General features: G+C 51.1%; 1 protein-coding gene across 1 annotated transcript in view; it reads left to right on the plus strand.

Annotated features, from left to right (window-relative positions):
* ABCC4 (ATP binding cassette subfamily C member 4) overlaps positions 1-27,051 on the plus strand; it is a 205,236-nt gene that overhangs the window by 66,661 nt on the left and 111,524 nt on the right. Inside the window, exons 9-19 of the mRNA XM_036011227.1 lie at positions 1,008-1,109; positions 4,011-4,100; positions 5,774-5,965; positions 8,183-8,277; positions 8,485-8,571; positions 14,574-14,670; positions 18,131-18,340; positions 19,709-19,853; positions 20,274-20,307; positions 20,957-21,051; positions 22,889-23,035. Coding sequence (XP_035867120.1) covers positions 1,008-1,109; positions 4,011-4,100; positions 5,774-5,965; positions 8,183-8,277; positions 8,485-8,571; positions 14,574-14,670; positions 18,131-18,340; positions 19,709-19,853; positions 20,274-20,307; positions 20,957-21,051; positions 22,889-23,035 — 1,294 coding nt within the window. The remainder of the gene's footprint in view (positions 1-1,007; positions 1,110-4,010; positions 4,101-5,773; positions 5,966-8,182; positions 8,278-8,484; positions 8,572-14,573; positions 14,671-18,130; positions 18,341-19,708; positions 19,854-20,273; positions 20,308-20,956; positions 21,052-22,888; positions 23,036-27,051) is intronic.

Genomic DNA, 27,051 nt, shown 5'->3' on the forward strand with positions numbered 1-27,051 from the left:
GAGGGCCCGGGAGCGGCCTCGGTCCCGGCGTTCCCAGCCCGTCGCCTGGTGCTCAGCACAGTACATATTTATGGAATCATTTCCTACCAACTCCCGTGATTACTGTTAGCGACACAGTAATAAAACGGTACAAATGCCCCGGTTCTAAATGTCTGCAAGTTGGGAGCCCTGTCTTCTCTTCAGCGGAACTCGTACACTTGCTGAGAAAGTTACAGACAGAGCCTTGTGGACACGAACTCTAAGGCACAGGGTCCAGCAGGAGTAACACCTGCTTGAGTGTGGTTGGTACTGTCATAATGCGGGTGTAATAATTTCTAGTTTTAGTTTGAACACTTCACCTAAAATGCCATATGGTGCACTTGAGTGTGATATTGTTATGCTACAGAAGGACATGCCTATGATTTTGTAATACAGGGTTGTGTAATAAAAGAAGGGGTGTTTTTTTTATGCCAGACCCTGTGTATGTGTAACTTATATAATATACATTATATATACTAATACTGATATTGTTTTGAATGAAGCTAAAGACAACAAAGCCCTACTAGAGCCATCGTATGGAAAAAAACAAACGGACCTTTTGGCCCACCCAGTACATAACTTAATTACTGATAGCCCGCTGTTGACCAGAAGTCTTACTGAGAACGTAAATAGCTGATTTAACATACATCTTGTATGTTATATGTTTTGCGCGCCGTCTTCTTACAGTGAAATAATATAGAGGAAAGACAGTGTTACCGAGAAGATCGTGAGGACGAGAAAATAAATTCCTGCACAGTGCCTCTAGTAGAAATCATCTGTGTGTATGTCGGCCCGTGCGGTGCCCGCCCCCGCCGTCCACAGCCAGCCAAACTGCACGCCCTGGTGTGGGCTGACGCTTCCAATGCAGTTGGTAAAAGGACACGGCCCCTCTGTTCGAAGGTTTCTATTGCAAGTTCCAGGAAAGAGATTGTTTGTTTGTGTTTTCTGTTCCTACAGTTTAAACAATCCGTGTTTTCTCATTTCCCCAGGACTTTCTGTTGCTCGATGAGATAACGCAGCCCGGCGCTCAGCTGCCCTCAGACGGTAAAACGATAGTGCATGTGCAAGATTTTACTGCTTTTTGGGATAAGGTAACAAATCCCCCATTACACGGTCGTGACCGCTAAAAGACAAGTGATGACTTAGAGTTTGTAGAGGACGGGGAGATTTTACACATGGCATCCAAGGGGACTTGCTCGTGCCCTGAAAGCAAGTTCCAGAAACTCTCAGAACCGGGAACAAGGTTGCAGTGAATGCAGATCAAGCATAAAATAGGCCTCAGGCTTTTGACATGTTTTTTTTATTTCATTTTGAAAAGCACTTTCAAAGTATTTCTAAGCGCGTTTTGAATTTAAAGTATCCTAGTTTGTAATGTTAGAATTTACAGGATTAGTGTGTCCATTTTTCACCTTGATTGTTACCAGGCTGTCTTCCTGCAGTCTGAATGGAGCCACTGTGTGGGTCTTCACTGGGAGGTGGGCTGGGGGCTCCCCTGGTCTAAGCTTCTGCATGGTGCCGGCTGCCCTGGCGGCCGCTCAGAGCAGGGAGGGGGCAGCAGGTGGGCATCGGAGGCTCCAGTGAGCCCCCGTCTTAGGGCTCCCCTCTGTGGCAGACTGACAGCTGGAACCAGCGAGATCACATGGATATTTCCAACACTTGGCTTATTTGTGACATTGACACACATAGGGAAAGGAAAAAAAACCGGGGACCACTCCTAAGAAGTTCTCCCACTTGCACACTCAGGGCAGGTCACCCCTTTTCTCCACACCTGCAGTGCTTTTCCCCCTGGCTCCCTGGTCCTGGGTGCACAGCCTGCTGTATCGGTCAGGGTCAGCCAGGAAAATAGAGACACACCTCAGGGGAGGGAGTTTCAAGCAGGGAATTAGTCACGTAGGTGGCAGGGGATGGGAGCCAGAGATCAGCAATGGCAAGAGGTAAACCAAGTCCCCCACTGGGGCCACAGGGCCTCCAGGAGGAGAACCCGGGAGCCCAGGGCCGTGCTGTTGGTGCTGGCTCTGCAGAGGTGATTGATGTGACTGGGGAAGGCAGCTGGAAGTGGGTGGACAGACTGGTGGGTACCAGCTCCTCCCTGTCCTGCATCCCGGTCTCAGATGGTGCTCTCCTGCTCCCCGAGGGCTGAGCTGGAGCTGACACGCAAGTTTGCAGGCAGTGCGTAGTAGCTGGCAGTTCCCATCACAGCCAGGGAGGGTCAGGAACCGGGGCCTGAGCACACAGGTGCCCAGTCCCCACTCCTCCCACCGCCACCGCTGGTTCTCCTCCACCGGTGGTCCAGGTGTCCAAACTCTGCAGACCAGTGGTCCCCGACCTTTTTGGCACCAGCGACCAGTTTCGTGGCAGACAGTTCTCCCATGGACCAGGGGTGAGGGTGGGGGTGGGGGATGGTTTCAGGGTGATTCAAGCCCATCACATCTGAGCTCACCTCCTGCTGTGCGTCCTGGTTCCTAGCAGGCCCAGACCACCGCCTGGAGGTTGGGGGAACACTGCTGGAGACTGTGTTTTCATGCCTGTGACTCTTACAGGTTTTGTGCCACCTGATAGTGGTCACCTAGTTTTTTTTTTCTTTTTAATGATTTTGTTTATTTAGAGAGAAGGGAAAGGAGAGAAAAAGAGGGAGAGAAACATAGATGTGAGAACCGTCGATCAATTGGTTGCCTCCTCCCCGACCTTACGTGCCCCAATCTGGGGCTGAACCCGCAACCCAGGCATGTACCCCAACCAGGAATCGAACCAGTGACCTCTTGCTTTGTGGGACGACGCCCAACCCACGGAGCTACACCAGTCAGGGCCACCTAGTTTTAATTCAGGGTCTGTCATCTCCAGCAAAGCAATGCCCAGTATATAAAGCTACATCATTGCCCCTTTTGCACCTGGAAGCTTGCCCAGGCTACCTTACGTAACCCACCCTGCCTTCACGCGTTAGATTTACCTCCAGCTTTGCACTGCTCATCGTAATCCATTGTCGAGCATTCACAGAGAGCACGTTAAAATTTGTTGTAAAGATGTGCTCTCTTGAATGCAGTGAGTTCAATGAAGCACTGAGGTAGCTAACACCCACTTTGTATGACCCGCGACCAAATTTCTTTTGGTACCCAATTATGCAACATTGTAAAATGAGCTGTTTTGTTTTCTTCCAAGAATCTTAGCAACACGTTCTCAGCTTTTTCTGCAGCTTGCATTGTGGTACAGATCACCCTGTTCTGTTGTGCCGGCGTTGCCTGTGGTTGCATTACGCCCCAAGCTAGGGGGTGCTTAGGGGGTGTCAGGTGAGGTAGCAGAGCCCCTGGGTGGGGGCGGGGCACAGTCACAGGGCTTTGGAGAGAAGCCGAGGCAAGGTGAAGTGCGTGGTGGGTTTTAGTGTGGGAGAAAGACACAGACTCTCTAACCAGTGCCACTAGACAGCCAGGCAGGTAGGTGGCAGGTAGGTGACGCTGACTGGCCTCTCACTCATGAAATGAATGGATTTGGTCTTTATCAAGTGAAGAGAGGTTGGTGGAGATTCCAAATTGTTTATTAGTGACATGCAGGCATGCGGTGTACTTATGCCGCCACCTTGTGGAGATGGATGAAATAAGAGTAAGACCAATGGTTAAGGCTACAAAGCATTAAAACCTCCCATGCTGAATGAATGTTCTGTTAAGTGTGTTATTATTAGCAAGTTAGTGTGTGTCAAGAAGTTTTCGTTTCGAGAAGGTGCCTTGTCACTTGTACTACCTGCACCCTGTGTCCAGAGCCGGGTCCATGTGGAGATAAGTTAAATGAATTGGCCCTTCCTAAGGGCAGTGGAAGCTGGTTCAAACCCCCAGAGAGACGTGATTGGACGCAAAAGCACTCCAGGACGCAGAATCTTAACATAGGACAGAGAGAGATGTGGGTTATCGTATCAGTGACTGTCGTATCATTTTCTCCACTTTTTGAAGCGGTGTGTGTTGCTTTATTGAAACGGACCCTCTTTCGTACACTTGAATTTGCAGGCATCGGAAACCCCAACCCTGCAAGGCCTTTCCTTCACCGTCAGGCCCGGCGAATTGTTAGCCGTGGTTGGACCCGTGGGAGCCGGAAAGGTAAGGTGTCCATTCTTTCCGCAGCTGCATGCGATGCCACACCCCAGCTTCAGGTCTCCGGGTTGAGCCCTGGCCAGTGCAGCTCAGTGGGTTGGAGCGTCGTCCCGTACGCCGCAAGGTCTCCGGTCCGGGCACAGGGTGCAGGTTCGGCCCCTGGTCGGGGCGCGTGGGAGGAGCCACCGCTCGCTGAGTCTCTCTCACAGCCACGCCCCCCCCTCTCCCAAGTAGGAGCTGGGTACATCCAGACGGGCACTTCTCAAGGCGTGTCCCTGGAGCGTTCCTTTTGCAAGAAGGTTGCAGGGCCCGATAAATCTGGGTGCAGCCCCTTCTGTGTTTCCTCCTGGGGCTTCCAGGACGTCTGGAGATTGTAAAGGCTCTTCCAGAAAGTGTGAAATGCTTCTTCATCGGACGTACCCCCGGTCACATCGGCGCATGCGCAGTAAACGCACTGCCGTGCACAGGCCGCGGTGCTGGGAGCAGACGACGCAGGCGGCGTAGGACCCAGGCGCCTTGGCCCTCCAGACGCCACCCGGTCGTGGGTGAGACGGACGGGGAAACAGATGATTTCAGCTCCGTGGGGTGAGCACTCTGCTCACGGAGGCACGGACGTGTCATGTCTGTGTGTCCTGACAGATTTGGAGGACATGCATGTGCACACCTAGTCTTGTGTGTTCCGAAACAACGAAACACAGAAATCTACACGCAGGCTGTGAAAATGACGGGGACTATGTGTTTTAGGATGGCTTTTTGCCATTTGGAAACATGACTCACCTCAGAGGTCCTTTAAATAATCTTTTCTGGTGCTTCGGACATGCAGGGCCCGGCGGGAGTGAGGCCTGCTCCAGTGGGGTTGGTGGGGTAATGATGTGGGTGTGATTGTTTATAGTTTTCTTGCGAGCCTGTCACCTAAAATATGTGGTGTGCTGGAGTGAGATGTTGTTATGTTAGAGAAGTGCATGCTTATGAGCTTGTAATAAAAGATTTTGTAATAAAGACAGGGGCATTACTTGTGCCGGACCCTGTATTGTGTACACATAGCTTTCAGGGAGTAAGTAAAGGGTACCTGGTTGCTGGGACAAAGGCGTTGAACATCAGATATATGAAATATGTATCATTCCAGGCGACTCTGTTAGTTACGAGTGTCAGACATCCTTAATTCGTCTTTGTGGAGTGTAGCATGTCATTTGGGGCAAGACTTTTAGGTAGGCTGAGCTTGTTACACTCTATTTTATTTTATTAAAATTTGTTTTTCTTTTATTGATTCCAGAGATGGGGAGGAGGGGAGAGAAAGAGGGAGAGAAACATCAGTGTGAGACAGAAACATTGATCGGTTGCCTCTTACACACACCCCAACTGGGGAGTCCACCCGCAACCCGGGCATGTGCCCTGACTGGGAATCAAACCCCTGACCTTGCACTTTGCCAGAAGATGCCAAACCCACTGAGCCACACCAGCCAGGGCTCTACTCTTATTTAATAGCCCTTATCAACCACTAGTTTACCCCTGACCAACAGTGTTACTTTACATTGTTTTAATTGCACCTTCCAGGGCTGCACTCTCTCCCATTTGAGGGGCGGGGCCAAGACGGTTTTCAAACCCCAGGGCGGGGCCGGGTCGCCGCGGCTCCTTCCCTGGGCTGCCTGTGACGTGTGTCTGTTTGCCATCTCTTTCAGTCATCCCTGTTGAGCGCCGTGCTGGGGGAGCTGCCCCCGCGCCAGGGAGTGGTCACCGTGCACGGAAGGGTCGCCTATGTGTCCCAGCAGCCCTGGGTGTTCTCAGGAACCGTGAGGAGCAATATTTTATTTGGGAAGAAATACGAAAAGGAGCGATATGAAAGAGTAATAAAGGCTTGCGCTTTGAAGAAGGTGAGTAATGACGTTCGGGTGGCATCTGCTTGAACTTCAGATAAGGATGGTAACATTGGTTTAATCTACAAGACTTGTTAGCGTTTTATTTTTCCCGTGACAAATGTGTGAATGCTGTTTAGGACTGGCAGCCGGTCTGCAGGGTTGATAACACGTGCACATACGCTGTGATCCTGATGGGATACTGGTGTTCACAGGATGCCTTTTTCTTTGGGTTTGTTTTGTGACGTTTTATTGACTCCTAACCTTTTCTAAAAATGTTTATCTTATTTATTTATTTTTTTTTTAGAGAGAGGAGAAAGGAAGGTGAAAGAGAGGGAGAGAAACATGAATGTGTGGTTGCTTCTCCCTCATCCCCTACTGGGGACCTGGCCCCCAACCCAGACATGTGCCCTGACTGGGAATTGAACCAGCGACCCTTTGGTTCGCAGGCCAGCGCTCAATCCACAGAGCCACACCAGCCAGGGTGATTTTTAACCTTTTTAAAAATGGATAGTTATAAAATTTTGTGAAACTCAAGAGGACAGTGTAAGGACCCCGCACACATGCTTTCCCAGGGTCGGCCCTGGCATTGGGTGACAAAGGAATGATAGGAAATAATAGTGAATTTTTATGATGGAGCCACTGCTGTCCTTCATTCGATGTCCTTCAGCTGTGAGTACACAGGGACGCTGTGACATTGCGTCTTTGTGGGTGTCAGGGGTGGGTCACAATGCCGATGCTCTGCTTCTCTCGCCTGTTAGGAGTCACACGGAATCAGAATGTGAGTGAGGTCCCGCCGTTGGCTGGGTCAGGAAATAATGGCAAAAATTAATTCACGTCCTTTTTCCATGTGTAGAGGCTGTTCACACACTTCCTCTCGGTTCTCACAGCATCCTTGAGTCAGGCATCCTGGTTTCTGCAGCACGTTTTGTAGGACAGGAAAGTGAGACTTAGGGCGATCCCAGTGTGGCCGTTTGCTTTCTCCCCCACCTTTGCCGAAGTAGCGACAAAGAAACGAAGGCTGCATCTGCAGACAGGCACTGCTCTGTGTTCTCGGTTGATGCTTGTTTGTGCCAGGGTCCACTTAGCAATAACTGTAGGTAATCTAATTAAAAATGCCTACTCTAGGAATGTGTGACTCAAGCCTGATTGTTTTCCTGTCATTTTACGGGTGTTATTGTCATCTTCTTTCCTAGGGACTGTGGTTTGTCCATTTATTTCTTAAATGCTACTACCCACGTGTAATTCCTGATAGACTCCCAGGTCCTCAAGTCAAACCTTCTCATTTTTTGTAGCTTTGAGTCTCTCCCAGCTTCCATGGGACAAGCATCTGCTTAGTCTGCCTGATCGGCTCAGCGCTCCTGGGACAGACCTTGGTTTTTCCTGCTCAGGCCGCTCTTCCTGCTTCTATTTCTTGTGCAGATCTTGTCTGTCCCTCCGTCATTGTGCCCTAGTGTCACTGTGAAGACACGGGTCGGGTGTCGTCCCTTCTCCGGAGCTGAGGCTGAGATCAGTGCAATGACTACTTAAGAGACACTTCTCTCTTTTCTTTTCTTTTTTTAAAGGTTTTATGTATATATTTTTAGAGAGGGGAAGGGGGCGAGAATGAGGGGGAAAACAACGGGGGACTGAACCCGTAACCCAGGCATGTGCCCTGACTGGGAATCGAACCAACAACCGCTCACTTTGTGTGATGACACCCAACCCACCGAGCCACACCGGTCAGGGCCAGACACACTCATTGCCTGATAAATAAGTCCTGTGCCTTTACGAGCCAGGTATGTGCCCCTAGCTGTCACACTTGCATCTCCAGCACAGGCCTTCAGACTGGCGCACCCACCTGCAGTTTGTCATCACCGGTACTTCCTCGAGCTTGCCTGTGGCCGAAATCTTGACTTTATCCTCTATCTCTGTGTTCCTCATCTTCTGCAACTCCAGGGGCTCTTTTCTCCACTGTGCCGAACTCGTTGTGCCCACAACAATGCCTGACGCATAGTCGATGTTCAGGAAATACCTGTGAAAATGGTTGGATGCATCCACCCGTGAAAAGTTACAGGATGGAAACAAACAAAACGCCCTGGGAATTTACTTGAAAGGTGCCAGCTTACAACTGAGTCGCTATGAAATAAGTCCAGGGCTGCTGGTCAGGTCTGCGCGTGAAGAACTGAGGCTGAAAGTTTAGGGCGACAGTGGGAGAACACATTTTAAGGCATCGTTTTTCCTGTTTCCGTATAGGATTTGGAGCTTTTGGAGGACGGAGATCTCACTGTGATAGGAGACCGGGGAGCCACGCTGAGCGGAGGGCAGAAGGCCCGAGTTAACCTCGCCAGGTAAGTCCCGTCTTGGCTGACATCCCGCACACGGCCTCTTTGGCCGCTCCCAGGGGCGGGGAGCACGCAGCCCCTGCTCGCCGTGGGAAGCGCTGGTCTTGGATTCTTGCGTTGGCCCTTGGAGTGCACGAGCCCTGCTATGATGCGGGGGTGCGCTGCAGGGGCTGGAAGCATTCCTCCCCCTGATACCTCCTTCCGTCCCCCCAGGGCGGTGTATCAGGACGCAGACGTCTACCTCCTGGACGACCCCCTCAGTGCGGTGGACGCGGAAGTGGGCAGGCACCTGTTCCAGCTGTGAGTCCGCTCGTGGTTTACATCCTCCTGCTTTCCGAGAGCCCGGTGCAGCGGCGCCTTTCGCCTCAGAAGACGGCGTGCGCTCTGCTTTGAGGTCCCTCTTTCCCCTTCCTTCCCTCCACACGGGATCCACTTTAGAGAGAAATTTTGCACAAACAGGAGGTCAAGATGTACAGGGACCAGAAGGTGCTTACAGTGTGCGGGGGCGAATGGAGTACGTGCTTTAGGGAGTTAAGAAATTAAGGGCAAATTTTGTAAGCCACACCCGCCCCCAACACACACACATTTGTAGTTGATAGGCAAGACACTGTTGATGGACGCAGACCCCAAAACAAGAGAGACGAGGTACAGATTATAAATCTGCAGGTGGGACTCAGCAACCTGTTACTTGGTTGCCAGCTCTTTCCCTCCACCGTTGTTTCTGGCACGGTCGAAGCCACGCTGCCAGTAGCGACATTGGTCTTCCATGGGAAGCCCTTGTTGGTTTCTGCTCATTGTTCTGTGGGTTGGAAGTTTAAGAATGATTTGTTCCGTAGCAGGGTATGGCTTTGATTGTCTTATACCCACCCATGTCGGGTTAGCCGGAATTCGAACCTAGGACTCTAGACTGTGGCTTAACTCCTGCCTCTCACATGGTGTTTCTGGAATTCGTGTTCTTTGGCTTTTGCTTAGGCCCTGAGCCAGTGAACTAGAACAATCTGAATCTCTTTTCTGCATCTGCGATAAGCTAATGTGCGCCGACGGTCATTTCCTATACCGTCTGGGGTGGCCGTGCACGTGGTCCTGCTAAAACAGCATCCACACCTGCCCCGCAGTGACCTTGCTGCCGGTAAAGCCACCGAGCCCTTCCAGTTGCCCTTGTTGAAGCCCTATAGTGTTGCACCTGTGGAAGCCCTACTGTGTGCACTGAGATAGGATAGGGGCTCTCACACGTGTAACCGCACAAACATTTCAGTTTATGAAAGGAGGGCAGTGAGCCAGCGAGTGCAGATCCACACTGGGCAGAAGAAGGGAGGGCAGGAAGTTGAGGTCTCCTTTCGGCCCCTGAGGAATTTATCTCTACTTGCAATTTGTCAAGACAAATGCATGGCTCACCTCGAGGCTTGAAGGGCTCTGATGAAGGGTAACAGATGCTAAAAGGAAGTAGAAGCACGCAGCTCTAGGCATGCAGCCTGGAACAGAAAGCTCCCTGTGGATGGGGCTTGGGGGAAGGTACCTATGACCCTCGGGTGGGGAAGGGTGTGGAGACCGTGCTGTAGACGGGTGGTTTAAAGATGACATACATTCACTTCATTTCTGGGGGCTGGGACGTTGAAGACCCAGGCAGATCTGGAGTCGGAGGAACCGCCCCCTGGCCCCGCTTCTCGCCTGTGCTCACACGGTGCGAAGGGGAAGGCACTTTTCTGTGGCGGTCGCCTCCATTGGGGCGCAGGTCCCACTCACAACAGCTCCCCGCATGACCTAGTTCCCCCCCCCCCCAACCCTAAGGTCCCCCCTGCAGTACCATCCCGGGAGGGATGAGGTTCCCATGTGTGAATTTTCAGAGGCATGGGCATTCAGTCCAAAGCAGGCCGCCGTAACAGAGGATCACAGGCCAGGGGAATTGAACAACAGAAGCATATTTTCTCACTGTTCTGGAGGCTGGAAGTGCGAGAGCAAGGTGTCTGCAGGTTCGGTTTCTTCCGGGGCCTCTCTCCTTAGCTGTGGATGGTCTTCCTGCGCTGTCCTGACGTGCTCATTGCCGACCACTGCCCCCCCCCCCCCCCCCCCGCCCCGTGCTTATACAGAGTGTGGATGTATATGCACATTTTATACATCCACACTCTGGTGGCGAAATGAGGGGGACTCATCCCCACCCCCCCGCCCCCCTCCACTCCTTTTCATATTCTGATCTGCTGTTCTAAGGAAACCAGTCAGATTGGATTAGGGCCTGCCCTCGTGGCCTCATTTTCACTCCGTCGCTGCCACCAGAATCTAAGGTCGAGGGGCTGAAGGCACCAACGTGAGAATGTGGGGGTGGGGTGGGGAGGGGACACCGTAGGCCCTGCACAGTGAAGTGACGAGATGTGAGCAGAGGCAGCAGCGTGAGAGCGAGATGGCGTGAGGCCGCACACTAGGAGCTGGGATTTTCTTTTTTTAAAGATTTATTTATTTTTAGAGAGAGGGGAAGGGAGGGAGAAAGAGAGGACAGAGAAACAGCGATGTGTAAGAGAAACATTGGTTGCCTCTCGCAGGCCCCCTGCTGGGGACCCAGCCCATAACCCAGGCAGATGCCCTGACCAGGAATTGAACCCCTGACCTTTTGCTTTGTGGGGTGACCCAACCAACTGAGCCATGTTGTCCAGGGCTAGGAGCTGGGACTTGAGGTCGTCCACTAAGCACGGGTTGCTGGGCGGGGGCAAGTCCCCCCCATTTCTCCACCAGAGTGTGGATGTATAAAATGTGCTTATTTACTGGAGTGCTGAAAAGTTCTAGAGATGGATGGTGAAAATGGTAAGTTTTATTTCACATAAACTTGATCACCATTTAAAAAAAGCACATAGTACATGGAGCTCTTCAGAGTGCGGCCAGCAGGGCGGGCAGTCATTTGGCACGGCCTCCAGCCACGCGAGCTGACCCCTCCCTCCCCCGCTTTCCTGTCTGGGACCCGGTGGGTTACCCCATGGGCTGAGAAGGGCCTTGTGGCTTGCACCGAGTTCAGTGACAGGGACTCCCCACCCGCCCCCACCCTTGGTGGCCTCCACCGCAGCAGCTCGTCCTCCCTGCTCCCCGGACCCCACCTTGAACTCCCACATGACTGCCGCCCTGACTCGTGCATCTGCACACGTTTTCCATCACGCTGGGAACCATGTCTGCTGGCCAGTGCGTTCCTGTCCCCAGGAGAAAAGGGGCGGGGTTTTACTTGCTAAGTATCAGTGCGCTCATCACCAAAGCTCTCCCAAGTTCTCCAGTCACAGGTATTTACAAAGCCCTCTCGCCCCTTCCGGGTTTAATGACGTCGGGTATACACTTGATGGAAGCAAGCTTGTTAAAATTGTTGTTGGCTAATCAGAACCACGTTCTTGAGAGAAACTTTGGGCCGGGCGCGCAAATGCAATTTGGAAAACCACTCAGCAGCAACTGGAGAATGTTCTCAATGAGTCAGAAAATTGGATTGAACAATACGCGATCAAAGATGGCAGTCATGTCGAAGCTTAGTAATGGGAAGCGTTTTGTATTAAAAGTGAATGAATTACGCGTTTCCTCGCCATTAACAGTTTGCCGCAGTCGTGAATATATACCCAAGGTTATTAGGGTTTTGTGAGCTCTACAGACTAGTAGATGTTGTAAGCCTTAAGTGGATTCTATCATGTCCAGAAGGTTAGGGGCCCTTAGATGAATGAGGTCAATCAAGTGTGTTTCTAGCCGGGGACCCCTGTGGTATTTCAGAAAGCCCCACGTCCCCAGATGCCCGCACCTCCTGCATCATGAACTCTTTTGGTCTCATCAGACCTCCCGCCCTGCTGCCCCCTCAGTTCCCTGTCGAATGCTGCCCTTGCAGCATTTCCTCACACCACCTCAGTACATACTCCACCCATGCTGGGTTTTGCATGGTATTGAGGATTAGGGGAGCCCTTTCCCATACCTGTCTGTCTGCTCAGACATTGTTCCTTCCGTCCAAGAGCCAGGGGACAGTGTGCCGGGGCAAAGGAGAAAGATGGAGGACACCAGCACCACTTTCCTTCCTGTCCCTCCTGGCCCTCCAGGGGGCGTTGTGAGCTCCGAGTCTCCCTCCCTCCCTCCCTCCCTCCAGGGGCCATACTTGAACCTCACACCCGCCGACCCCCCAGTACACTGTGAACGCATGACAGCGTCTGTGCGTGGCCTGTCTCCGTCCCAGAACCTCAGCGCCTGCTGTGCCGTCTTCCACGATGTTTCCCCAGACGCTCTCATGGCTCACCCATCCCCTCCAGCGAAGAGAGCAGCCCCGGCCCTCACGGTGCTTCGTCTTTGTCGCCCCCATCACGGCTCTGCGGCGCATCTTCTGTACTTACTCACCACCGTCCTGTTTTCAGGGCGTTGTTTGTCTCTTTACCAGTGGTGGCATCCTTAACCCTTAGAACAGTGCCGGGATCTCAACAAGTGTGTGTTGATTGAATGAAGCCTCCGACTCTGTCTTATTTGACTTTTTATTTTATTTTATTGATTTAGTTTTAGCGCAAGGGGGAAGAGAGGGAGAAAGAGAGGGGAGAAACATCAGTGTGTGGTTGCCTCTTGCGAGCCCCCAGCCAGGGACCCGGCCCTGGTGCCCTGACTGGGAATTGAACCAGTGACCTTTTGGTTTGCAGGACAACACCCAGCCCACTGAGCTGCACCAGTCAGGGCAGAATTTTTTACTTTTTTAAATTAAAAGTATAATGTAGGAGACATTTAAAGCCATCAACTTACAATATCATTATAATTATGTTACCTAATCAAGGATGGGCTGTTAGGAAGAAAACATTTTAAAACTTTTGGATTGATCCATCTCAGACACAGCAGCCTATCAGATTTGATTAACACCTGCTTCAGGGATTAGTGGCAGGTAATTCTGAAATCAGGTGAAATACTTCCGCTAAAAGCTTTAGTAGCAAGCTTGACAGGAGCCAAACAGAGGCTGGGCCAAAGGGGAAAGGTAATCCCTCTGGACGTAGACAGTGAAGTGACAGTATGTGCATCTGCACCCTGGGCCCTTGCTTCCGGTCGCACGACCAGTCTCCTAAGTGTTCACCCCGCAGGACCTTCCTGTCCTGACTCCACAGCAGATGGCACCTGCGGGTTCCAGGAGGAGTGGAGAATGGAGCTAGCATTTACTAAGCGGGTTATGGTTTTTATTTCCCAGAGCATGTCTGTGAGTTGACTTTAGCCTTATTTGGAGATGATCAGACCGAGATTTGAGAGGTTTAGGAGCTCGCCCGACGTGGTTGGGTCAGTAAGAGGTACTGCAGGGCAGGACTTGAACTCCAGTCCAGGTGCCTCCGGTACTCGTGATCTGACCCCCCTCTGCCGGGAGAGCTGTGGCCCTGTTTCCAAGATTTGCTCAGTGTGGGACTCGTGCAACCAGAGGGTGTGCCCAGAGCGCTGCTCAGATCCCCTGGGGTCCGGGACCAGCTACTCTCTCACCTGGGGGGTTGCAGACCATCGGAGGTTGCAGCTGGGGCTGAGTTCCCAGGGCTCTGCATTTCAATGTTGGAGCACTTGGAAGGGTTACTGTAAGAAAGGAAACACAAAACGTCAAGGTTGAAAGTGGAGGCGGGTCTTCACGAAGAGAATCGGCAAGTCCTTTGAGTCACGGGGTGAGTCCCCTGTGACAAGGGCTGTTTGGGTTCATGTGTTCGGCAGGTTTTCAGTCCTAACAACAGATGACGGGCTTCCCAGAAGGGACTGGGGCTGGTGCAGGCTGATGGGCGCTGCACTGACATTTACTTTCTGTCTAATATTGTCTAGGGGGAGGGTCTAAAAAAACGCACTCCGACAAAGGTTCCTGAGAATCTAAGACTTTTTTTTTTTGGCTTAATATGTACACCATAAATCATAAGTAATCAGCCAGGAAACTAAGAAAAAATGCAGACATTTTAATATCATAAATCCCTCTTTCTCCTCTTCCTACACAGCGATAAAATAACTGGTATTTCAATTCATTCAAGTAGTGGAATTCTGGTATCGCTCAGTCGTTTTTCAACACCAAATACATACAAATTGTCGAGCTGACTTTTACTGGGGAGAGAAACAGCACTTAGCAGTAGCTACCTCCTGCACTGGACTGTTTTTTAGAATTTCTTGGTGGAGCTACATTCAACTTTGCTGCCGGAAAATATGAGGACCCCATTGGCCTCCTCGATTTATAGTTGTGTTCAGATTAGTATTGAAACTACGGATCTTTGACTACAGTGCTGTCTTTGTCTCCTTATGTTGTCAACATGCATGTGTTTTGGAGCACCCCATTAACGTGTTTTTGCGTGCTGGGCCCTGTCCCTTTGCAGGTGCATCTGTCAGACCTTGCACGAGAAGATCACCATCTTAGTGACGCACCAGCTGCAGTACCTGAAAGCCGCCAGTCAGATTCTGATCCTGAAAGAGGTGAGTCATTTCTGGAGGTCTGTGCAGCCGTCCTAGAAGTCTGTCCTCGCTCGCAGGCTTGTGGAAGCCCAGGCCTCATAGCCAGCCGGGTCGCTGTCCTTGCGTCCTTCCGCCTCCGCTTTTGTCCTTTTTTTTCTCGGAGCCACTGCCCCGTGCCTTCAAGGATGCTTCCAAAGACACGTAGTCTACTCTGCCATTTTCAGAGAAATTTCAGGAAGGATGCACATTTCAGTTAATTTTGCATCTTTTGGCATTCGTGCATTTACTTAGTATTATCCTTATGTCATCAAATGTATCCTAAGAGAGAATTTTGAGGGTTTTTTGTTAGTTTAAATTACAAAAGCGGACTGTTTCAATGCTGTTAACAAGGAATTTGTAGAGACCAAAAAATTGGAAAATAAATATTTTTTTCTTGGGCTACAAAAAAAAAAAGACACGTAGAAAGGCCACCATTACATGCCGAGCCATATACCTTCGAGTACAATATATAAAACTGTTACCTCGGTTTTGAATTAGAATGGTTTCAGTGAAATTGTTAAGGATGCCTTCTTATTTAGGACTTTTTGTTTTCCTCTTGCGTGTTTTAAGTCAAAGTCCGCTGTTGGGGAAGTAGAGAGATGAAGACGTGTTTGTGCCCATTTGATTGTTCTGTGCAGTTTCCCTAACGGGCGTCTGCCACTGATTACGGAGCGTGGGGGGCCTAGCTGAGCACCCCCCACCCTGTCAGAGACACCCCTGCACCCCGTGGACCAGGTTGCTAGTTGATACATGTGAGGCCCTGTGCAGCTGTGAGACGCCAAGTCCCTGCCATCAGGGGACTTCCATCCTTGCAGGGATAGATGGGGTGACAGCGATAGAGGGGGGGCTGATACCATGATACCTCCCCACATGGGGGTGGGGCCTGCGTCACCTGGAGCAGGGGGCGGTGCCTGAGGCAGGATCCTGTGGAAGGACCTGCCTCGGAGGAGGAGCCCCAGGAAGGACAGTGCAGGCCGAGGTGGAGAGAATGGGCAGACGGCCAGGAGCAGCGGGAGTGGTGGGCGGGTGGGCGTGCAGCAGGCCCTGAAATGCATTGGAAACCACTGACCGTCCAGAGCAGAGGCCTGTGTGGTCTGATGCGTGACTTTAAAAGACCCCTTTGAGGGTCACTGGAGGGGCTCCAGCAGAGACAATTAGAAGTCTGAGCAAAGTTCAGGAGGCGGAAGGGTGGGCTTAGGCTAGTGTCACGTCGGTTCCTAGAGCTGCCACCACGAAGTGCCCAAACTGGGCGGCGTAAAACAGAAATTTCATGCCTGAGTTCTGTAGGCCACAGTTCAAAGTCAAGGTGCTGGCAGGGGTACGCTGTCCCTGGAGGCTCTGGGGAACGTCCTTCCCTGCCTCTTTCCGCTTCCGGGGTTCTGGCGGCTTTGGATGCGGTACGTCGGCCGCTGCCTCTGTTGTCACACGGTGTTGTCCCTCTGTCTGCGTCTCCTTGCTCTCCTCTTTGTAAGGACCTCAGTCACACTGGATTTAGTGCCCACCCTGCTCGGTAACATCTACAAAGGCCCTGTTTCCAAATGAGGTGACATTCCCAGGGATCATGTCTAGGACTTGAACATAGCTTTTAAGGGGCCACCATTCAGCCCATAACAGCTACTGTGGTTGGTGGGGCGGAGGTTATGAGAATTGTTAAGGCTTCGTGATTGACGCGTCTCTCGTTGGCTTGTCGGCCTTTGTGCCCCTGCGCCTCCATCCCCAACCCTCGTCTGTTCTGACAGGCTCTTGGCATTTCTGCCCTAAGAAAGATCATGGAAGGGCAGTTGCATGTGCTGACTGTCCACCACTGCTCCAGGCATGAGGAGCTCCGACTCCTCGAACTTGAGAACAGTTAGGTTCACGTGCAGAGGGGTGGGACTAGTGTGGGGCATCTTGTGAGTGCGGAATCAGGACAGTAGAACAACCTGTCGAACTAGTCCCTAGATGTTTTGGGGATCCCCTTATTGCTTCTTTTGAGGACATCACCCCCAACATTAATACTGTCAAGACATTCGTCCCCTTTGGAGCACCCCTGGATGAGTTGGGTTCATCCTTACTGTTCATGTGGTCCCTCTTCTCACACCAGAGAGAGGTGAGGGGTCGGCTGCCCCCGTGTCCCCTCTTGGAGTTGCCAGGGCTTGGCTGTTGAATAAATTGCTCTCTCTACACCATCAGCTGTTTCCCTGTGCATGTCCCAGATACTAAGTAGAAAGCACTAACCGCATTAAATGAAATGTATGAATTTTGCCTCCCGAGTGGAACGAGACACCGTATATCACGAAGGATAGTGTGATTCTGCAGTATCGAATGGTTCCCGGAAGCTTCATTGGGTTCCTCTCCGTGGGCCTCCCAGGGGGACAGGGTGAGTGGGAGGCGGGGGGCCGGGCTGCGCCATTTCTCTCCCCACCTGCCTTCACGGGGCTTGTCCTGCTCTGATTTGTTTTGTATCCCGGGATTTTGCCTAATATCGCATTTACTGCTGCGTAAATCTGCCAAGTCTTGCTCCACGGGGTGGGAAAATAGTGATGAAAACATCTACACGTTATTTTATACACCCTGGTAAGGACAGGGAACTATGGGACGAGATGTCCCACGTAATTAGAAACTGCTATTTGATTGGCTGTAAATTAAGCCGTTGCCTGGTTTGGGGAAGCCGAGGTGGCCGCTTGTGACTGACCGTTCCCGAGTCCCGTTTTCTCGGGTTTGAGTGCGTTGACCCTGGGTTAGGGCTGGTGCCCTTGCATAGGCTGCCAAGGCGTTCGAGCCACCGCCTTCTAACGGCTCCTCGTTTAATCACTTTAACGTGTGGAATGTTGAACGTGTAGTTGGGAACTTCCCAGGTTTCTGGGGCGGTTTCAGAATGAAGACCATGAAGATGCCGCTCACGGGTTCCACGTCCAGGGCTGGTGCCCCCAGGTCTTGTCCCGGTAGGGCACGTGATACAAGGGCAGTGGTCGGCAGAGATTGGATGAGTGACTTTTACCTGTGCAGAAGTGCCTGTGCCCACCCGGGTTAATCTTGGTCCCCCCTGTGTCCCCCGCCCCGGAATCTCCTCCCCAGTGGATACTGTTCCTTTAAATTTAAATTCTGCTCATTACACGAGACTCATCCCAATTTCCATGTTGTCTGAAAAGACTTCTGATACTCTATCAACATCTGTACCGTTTGGCTTCCTTAAAGGGCTGAGGTCAGTAACGTCAGACCTCCATTTGCAGCCCACGATCACCGGTTTCTTTCTATCGCTCAGCATGTGGTGCGCTGTGTAGCAGAAGGCAGAATGCTCAGTCTGTCTCCCGAGTTGAATTGAACTGGATTTGTCAGCCGGAATTCCAGAGCGAGGGATAGTTTTCTCCCAGAAATCCTCATTTAAGACCTAGTGACCTTGACTCGATCAGTATTATCAAATGCAAATGTGTCTTTCTCCCATTCTTTCTTTTTATTTTAGGGCAAAATGGTGCAAAAGGGGACCTACACCGAGTTTCTGAGATCTGGGGTCGATTTCGGTTCCCTTTTAAAGAAGGAAAACGAGGAGGCCGAGCAAGCTTCCACCTCAGAAAGCCCCTCGCTGAGGCATCGGACCTTCTCGGAGTCTTCAGTCTGGTCTCAGCAGTCGTCCAGGCCCTCATTGAAAGACGGCGCCCCAGAGAGCCAATCTGTGAGTCTCCCATCTGGCAGCATGCCCTGGTTCTGTCTGCTCTCGGTGGCCCGAGGGGTCTCCATTCTGCTGCGCTCCTGACATCTCCGTTTGTCCCAGAGGAGGTCCCATGATTCCGGGGGCTTCCTCCGTGGCATTTGCAGAATGAAAAGAGAACGAAGGGAGCAGGGCTGACTAGGGCTGTCCTTTGGGTGTGGGATGGAGAATCTCGTGGACGTCAGTAGTGAGTGCACTGCTCCACGTTCCTACGTACAGGTGGCTCGCAGTGATTGACATTAGGACTCTGGAATTCAGCACGGGGAACCCCTCCCTGCTCTGGTGGCCCCAGGCTTCCCTTTCGCACCCAGAGGCTTCCTGGGAAGACCCCGTCAGATGGCGTCCTGCCACATTAGATCAGTTGGGTTTCTTATACACTGGAATGTGCTGGCACCGTAGGTGGCTGGTGGTATTATTTTGCCCAGTGGTGAGATGGGTGGTGATAGGCCAGAGGTAGCAAATGCAAAGGACCTGGAACACGGTAGACACTTGAGAGTGAGTTTCCATCTCCTTTTTTTACCCTTCCAGACTGGGAACCACATCTCACCCATCTTTGACTCCCTCGTGGGCCACCCAAACATGGGCCATGCAAACGAGGCTCATGTGAGCCTCTGATGCATTCTGAGTCCCTCAGACCCAAGTGCAGAAATGTACCGCATCCCCCGTAAACATACACCCGGGTGTTCCTCAAATCTGAACCCGGCTATGCAAATCCAGGAGCCTGGAGGGTTCAAGTATTCAGATGAGCCTCTCACATTCGAAACTCAGGAATCACTCTTTACAATTCAGGAACCAAATTGATTCGAATCCTGTGGCCGTCCACGTTATTCAGACTCTCATTACTCTATGTGGCTCTTGCAATCCCGTTGACGGTATTTGGCTAACAGTTTGAGCTCCGACTGTGCTTTATGTTTCCGTTACTGAGTGATGTGGACAGTCCAGAGTGCCACGCCGGCCCCCTGCCCTTCTGTGTGTTACTGTGGAACACGCTCCTACGTTCCTATGCGAACTGGGGGCGCTGTGCACGTGCCGGAAATCATGACGCTCTACTTTAAGCAAAGCCACGCGACAACGTCCTCGTGCAAATGATATTTTCTTTCTTCTAAAGATTCCTGGAAGTGGGGTGGCTGGGCCCGAGGGTTAACGCGTAGGCGGCGTAACTAGACATTCCCACCCCCTCCTCCGCGGGAGAGGCACCGTTTCTCACCGCCGCTGCCGGCGTGCGAGACCCGCGTGTGCTCCTACGGCTTTGCCGGTGGCGTGCGCGGCGGAACGTGTGACATTTTAGGGTTCAAGTTCTGCCTCTCATGCCTTTCTCCTTCCCAGGTGGAGAACGAGAACGTCCAGGCTACAGTCCCCGAGGAGAGCCGCTCGGAAGGAAAAATCGGGCTCAAGGCTTACCGGAACTACTTCACAGCCGGGGCCAACTGGTTCATCCTCATCATCCTCGTTCTAATGAACATCGCGGCTCAGGTGAATGGGGACCTCTGTTTGGTTTTGTGCCCCGAGCTCGGCCTTTGCAGTAATATCTACGTTTATCCTGTATTTATTTATACTCTGTGACTGCATTGTTGCTGTCCACTTGGGTTTGCATTGAAATGTGCCGTTTGTGGGGATTGAAATAAGCAATGTGTAACTGGTGTTGCACGTACATTAACTTCTAGGGGGAAAAACCCCGCAAAGGATGTCTTGTAAACATTTGAATATGTAACTGGCACTTACTGGACCTGGTGTTATGTGGGATGTTGGGCTTGGCACAACCTTGACCTGAGCTGGAAGGACCGTGTCCATTTTCCGGAGCCTCCGGATGACACGTTTTAGCGAGGGGGAGCTTTTCAGCGGGTGCACAAGGTTGGCGTTTGATTCATGCGTGTGCTTGCCTCCCTGCTCCAGGCAACCTACGTGCTTCAGGACTGGTGGCTCTCCTACTGGTGAGTTCTTTGCTTCTGGGCTGGCAGCGAGGTGCTGCGGAAGCAACACGGAGCCCGACTTTCTCACAGAGTCGGGGAGGGCGGGGTTTGCTCAGCCTCCTCTTCAGATCCTTAGTTTCCCTGAAGAAAAATGAAACTTCTTGCTGGTGGAGTGTGACCCTCCCGCGGTCTCTACCCATGGCTGATGCCCAGCGGCATCTTCACAGACAGTTTTGAGAACTCAGAGGCATGGTTCAGATTGAATTTCTTTCTTTTGAAAGATTCTATGTATTTAGTTTTATAGAGAGGGGGAGGGGGGGAGAGAGACATACACCCCACGTTGATACACCAGAGGAGGATTCATTGGTTGCCTCTTGCACACCCCCAACCGGGGCCCTGGCCTGCAGCCCAGGCATGTGCCCTGACTGGGAATCGAACTGACGACTTTTCGGTTTGCGGTCCAACCCCCCATCCCACTGGGCTGCACCAGTCAGGGCTCACACTGGATTTTTACAAGGGAGATGTACACAGGGCCCTGTGAGCTGGGAGTCGTCTTCTAGCATTAAGCAAACGTGACTCCCAAGTCAAGGGTAAGTGTGTGGGTTTTCTTTGTCTTGGTATTTATCCAGCTTTCATCTCCAGCTTAATATTTTTCCTTCCCTGTTCGTAGGGCGAATCAACAGAGCGCCCTGAACACCACCGTAAATGGAAATGGAAATGTAACGGAGAAGCTCGATCTTCACTGGTACTTAGGAATTTATTCAGGTAAAGTGTAATCATTGGGTCTATTATACGGGGCTCTGAGGTGCCGACAATGGGCCTGTGTGAGTAACTGGGCTTCCCGGAGTAATTCAGTAATGTCTTAACAGATTAAGAGTCTGAGTCGCATTGACTCTGTGAATTAATTAGAATAATTATTTTGAAAATCGACTAGAAGAAAGAGGTTCAGTGAAGACTCTTAATTTGCTCCGTCCTGGATTTTGGAAGTTAAACCGGGATTGAGCATTCAGAAAATCAGCCACTGGAAATATGCGGCTATTGTCTATTCTAATAGGTTGCTTTCGCTAAATCTTATATTATTATATGGATGGGCAAGGGGATTAGAAACGGATCCCCACCCTCTGGTTCGGATTGTTCCAATTCCGTCTGAATAAACCCTGGCTTTTGTTGAACTTGGATGAAATCCTCTGGCAGCAAGGGCCCCGAAGGAAAGCATTATTCCCTCGCAGGTATGCAAAGCTCCCTTCCCTCCCCGCTGCTCATCTCTTGGGCTTCACTAATTACTGAAGAGGGAAGCTAAGCAGGGAGAAATCCAGTGTCTGGATTCCAGTGTCAGTGTTCTGAAATCCATGTGGCTGCCGCCTCGCTCTTACCTTGAGATCACAATGTTATCGCCCTCCCGACTGTGCGAGTAATTTAACATCCGGCTTGCCAGGCTGATATCAACACGGCGCTCTGTCTTCACAAGGGCACTTGGAATGTGGGGCGCAGGACGTACTCTTTCAGGGGAAAGCCTCATCCAAAATGTGAACCGTCCCTCCAGGAAACACACACTCCTACAGGCTTTCCCCGAAGACAGAGTGGGTTATGTGTGTCAGAGACCGCTCGCTGAAACTTGGCATTTATTTCGTCAGTCACTTGCTAAGAAATCTAAGTCCATTAGCTGTTTACCTTCTGAATTTGTGGACAGTGGGCGCCCTAAAGGAAGAAGGGAAATGGTTCTGTCACGTAGTCATGGGGGACGGCAGACTCAGGAAGATGCCTGCTGTGGAATTCAGGAATTTGACCAGCTTTCCGAGTTTAAGAAAGAGTGACGTGTCATTTGAAGTGATGGAGCGGGGGCCGGGGGGAGTACTTAATGGGTTATTTATTACCAAAGTTATCCCCACTTTAGTTTGCACTATGAGTTCCAGGGATGTTAGGAGAGCTGTTTTAATTTTTATGTGCACTATAGGTATTCATTTATACCAGTAATAAAATACATAACTTAAATGACTATGTTCATTTAAAAATGCTTTGTTTATGTAAAACTGTGAGAGATTAGTTTCTCTTTTAGATTAATTATGTTAAAATATTATTTGTATTTTCTTGCAATTCAATTATTTAAGAGATTTTCGACTTACAACTTCATATGGTAGTTTCATATTCTTTAAAGCTACTTGGGCAGTTTTTATAGGGAAATGGTCAATTATTTCTCCCCTCCTCTGTTCATAGCACATGCTGGTATCAAAACACACCATAATTTTACAATGCGGCACATGTTCTAAGTAGTAAGATTTGGGGTACGGAGAAGGGAAGATCATCTGCTTTTTATAATTGTCTTTCCTCTGAGTTTTTAACAGAACTTGTGATGGAATCAGGAAACACAACCATGGAATTGTAGTTTATATCTGATATTGTTTCCATGTAGTTTCTTTTTTTGAGAGCAAAATTATTTTCCACTCTTCCTTATAAATGTGTCTCCTGAATGCATTACGTTCCTAAGAGACGCCAGGTCCTTTGTGGATAAGATACGTTGTATCTTTCTACATGGCCAGACAGGCCCGAGGGCTGTGGGAGAAAGTGCAGAGCTGCTGGGCTGAGTGACGTCTCTCTCTTTCAGGTTTAACTGTAGCTACCGTCACTTTTGGCTTCGCGAGATCTCTGTTGGTATTCTACGTCCTTGTTCATTCTTCGCAAACGTTACACAACAAAATGTTTGAGTCTATTTTGAAAGCTCCGGTATTGTTCTTCGATAGAAACCCAATAGGTAAGTCCCATACCAAGCGTCTCGGTAAATAATGTCTTGTTAACAACCTTTAGTTCGTGTCACTTGCCTTTCAGCCTTTGCAAATGGAGGCGACACCTGGAATCCACTCACTATGCGTGTGGATTTATTTTTCTATGAAAAGCCTTGCCGACAGAAGCTTCCCACCAGAGAAAATCTGCATGGGGGCGGGGGGCCAGCCAAGCTTTCCCTCCGATCTATGTGTGTGGGGAAATAAACGAATGTTTGCTTTGCAGAGTGATGTAGGAATCCGTTCTGTGGCTACGAAACACCGTGCATGCCACGCAGACCTATGTGAACGCAGTTGACTAGCTGCTCCGACGTTGGCTGCATCACACAGTGCTGAGCTGGGCCACCCTTCAGGAAGGACCTTCTCACAAGGAATCCCTCCGCGTGAGACTGGCCGAGGGCTTCTTTCTCTTGTCACCCACCCCTTTCTAAACCAGAGCTCTTAGCCCGTGCTTTATGCGGTTTACCCAAAGTGGCCATGAAAAATTAATTAAAACGCAAGATGGGTGAAAGGCAAACGTCCTCTTCAATAAAAGGTATTAACTCTCTAGTTTTAAAGTAGACCTTTGGTTACCAGTTATTGGCGGCCTGGTCAGACCTGCCAGGTGGGGCATCAGTAGTGAGTTCCTCGATACGTGTGCTCCTGGGTGGTTTCCACGTGGTCGGTGCCTCTGCCCGGGGGTCTTTGGCGTGTCTTGTTTCCGAAGGTGTGGCGGCCTGACCTGGGTTCCTATGAAGAGTTAGGCCTTCCGCTTACATCCCCACTCTGTTCCGTTGGTTAGACTTGCAGCGAGGCCCAGGGCAGCTTTGTGTTTGCAGCTAGTAATTGATGGAACCCTCGGAGGCAGGGGGAGGGAGCATAGGAGGAGCCTTGGTCCGGTCATGAACTTGCCAAGTGACCCAGAGCCCCGCGACACTGCCCGGCAGGCAAATCTCCAAACAGGATGTTGCCGTGGTTCAAGTAGGGACTCGAGAGCCAGCTGCCTGCCCTCTGTCCCGGTGATGCTTACTGCATAGTGGCTGGTTACAGTTACACTGTTACTCACGTGCTAGTTGAGTAGCTTCTCTGCGCCTGGGTTTCCTCATCTGTAAGACGAGGGTGCTGTGCACACCTGCTTCTCTGAGATGTTGTGGGACTTACATAGGTCGATACATTCACAGCTTTGGGGCAGCGCTCGCTTAGCACACAGCCTGACACATTCAGCGTCTCACGTGTGAGATGGAGACAGTCGCCGCTGCCCTTCCTGTCCCACGAGACCGCTGTGGGGGTTAAAGAAGCCCCTTCCGGAAAGCACCGTGTGTAGATGGAGTCAACAAACACGGTTTCGTCTAGATGCTGTGCGAAGCATGAGGAAGTGTAAACATTGGAGGCCCAGACAGATATTCAGTCTGATTCCAGCTGTAGCTAGAAAGCGATCGGAGGACGCACGTCCCGTGATGGCCGTGAGGTTGCTCCGCTTTGCCAGCTAATTTGAAAACTACCGGCGCAAAGCCTGGAGCATTCGGTGGCCTGACTTCCTGCTGTCGCAGCCCCCGGATGCTCGCGACTGCAGTGAACAGGACTCTTCCTGTCGGAGGCCTGTGGGCTTCTCCCTGTGCGGGGTTACTCCTTAGTCAGGAGTTTGGGCCTGCGTCTGAGGCTGCTGACCTCAGGGCGGTGCGGGAGCGCTTGTCTGGCTTCTCCCTCCTGTGCCCACCTGTTGGCGGGACTCGATGCCTTCCGGAAAGTAGAAGCCCAGGTGAGGACTCCAACGATAGGCCCAAATGGTTGGGGCCATGAATTATTTCCTCTTTTAGTGGTAGGTTAAAAGGTGCGTTCGATGCAAGAACGGTTTTTATAGGGTTGATTTTACCTTTCTGCTCGGCTAAAATTTTTGGAATTCTTACGATGGGAAGGAACAAGCCAAAACAATGAATGCTGCCTCATTGTTGTCATTGTGGATTCTGTGCACTTTCATGGTTCTGTAATGTTTAAAAACAATTCCCTTCTAGAGTAGGGGGTAGACGTGCTCGGTTTTTAAGTTCCGGTGAGTGCATGTGAGGGCCCAGCACTGTGTCGGTCCCCCCGAGAGACAGAGTGTATTCTGTGAGCTGCGTGGAGGTCAGGAGGTCAGGAGGTCAGGAGGCTCATCTTCTCTTCTCCACACCGGGACCCAGAGCGGGCTCTTGGGGGGACTCAGGAGTCAGCTCGCTTCCTTGGAGCTCAGGATCCTGACAGCCTCCCAGTTTTTAGGGAACTGAGGGGACAGGTAGGCCTTTGGTCGGTGCACAGATGTGTCTCGGTTTAACAGGTTACATCCAGCAAACCCATGTGAGCTGAAACCGTTGTCAGTCAAGAACGCGTTTACTGTAACTCACTCACCAGACGTCAGAGCCTCACCGACCCTCCCTTAGACGTGTCAGCACGCTCACGTTAGCCTGCGGCCGGCCAAGTCGTCCCTCGGCCCAGCACCGTGAGAGAGGACTGTGCCGCCCACCGCTGGCCTGGGCCAAGATCAGAATTCAGTATTCGGAGTGCGGGTTCTACTGAACACCTACAGCTTTCGCACCATTCTAAAGCTGAAAAATAGTCGGAAAATCACAAGTCCAACCATGGTGACCCTCTGTAGTTTCCAGCCAGATGGACTTGGCTGGTGAGTGGGGCAGACACCAGAAACTCCAGGCCGAGGCCACTGGATCTGTCCGGACCCTGGCCTGGTTTGGGTTTGTGGAGGACTCAGCCAGTTCCCTCCCACACCCATCTCCAGTGCCCGCTTCTCTGGAATCTTCTCAGTGACCCTGACCAGGCTTGTAGCAGTGTCTTCTACACTCATTTCATGGAATCTTCTCAGTGACCCTGACCAGGCCTGTAGCAGTGTCTTCTACACTCATTTCATGGAATCTTCTCAGTGACCCTGACCAGGCCTGTAGCAGTGTCTTCTACACTCATTTCATGGAATCTTCTCAGTGACCCTGACCAGGCTTGTAGCAGTGTCTTCTACACTCATTCATGGAATCTTCTCAGTGACCCTGACCAGGCTTGTAGCAGTGTCTTCTACACTCATTCATGGAATCTTCTCAGTGACCCTGACCAGGCTTGTAGCAGTGTCTTCTACACTCATTCATGGAATCTTCTCAGTGACCCTGACCAGGCCTGTAGCAGTGTCTTCTACACTCATTTCATGGAATCTTCTCAGTGACCCTGACCAGGCTTGTAGCAGTGTCTTCTACACTCATTCATGGAATCTTCTCAGTGACCCTGACCAGGCTTGTAGCAGTGTCTTCTACACTCATTCATGGAATCTTCTCAGTGACCCTGACCAGGCTTGTAGCAGTGTCTTCTACACTCATTCATGGAATCTTCTCAGTGACCCTGACCAGGCTTGTAGCAGTGTCTTCTACACTCATTCATGGAATCTTCTCAGTGACCCTGACCAGGCTTGTAGCAGTGTCTTCTACACTCATTCATGGAATCTTCTCAGTGACCCTGACCAGGCCTGTAGCAGTGTCTTCTACACTCATTTCATGGAATCTTCTCAGTGACCCTGACCAGGCTTGTAGCAGTGTCTTCTACACTCATTCATGGAATCTTCTCAGTGACCCTGACCAGGCTTGTAGCAGTGTCTTCTACACTCATTCATGGAATCTTCTCAGTGACCCTGACCAGGCTTGTAGCAGTGTCTTCTACACTCATTCATGGAATCTTCTCAGTGACCCTGACCAGGCTTGTAGCAGTGTCTTCTACACTCATGCACGACGCTCCCACCCTGGGTGAATTATCTCCCTTCTAGTATTTCTTCCCAGATCCTCGTGCATTCTGTTAATCAGCGGGGGATGCTTTGCACGTAGGCAGAGACCTCAGGCCTTCAGGGTAGGGTCCTGAAACCATGGGTACCCTGCTGAAGTCCCAAGTTCATTTGTATTTAAGGAGGAGGGCAAAGGCCACCTGCAGAGTGTGTGTTTCTTTTCAATAGCAGCGTAACCATTCCAGAGAGCTGATTGGCAAGAAG

Source organism: Phyllostomus discolor, chromosome 11, assembly GCF_004126475.2.
Source record: "Phyllostomus discolor isolate MPI-MPIP mPhyDis1 chromosome 11, mPhyDis1.pri.v3, whole genome shotgun sequence".
Lineage (NCBI taxonomy): Eukaryota > Metazoa > Chordata > Mammalia > Chiroptera > Phyllostomidae > Phyllostomus > Phyllostomus discolor.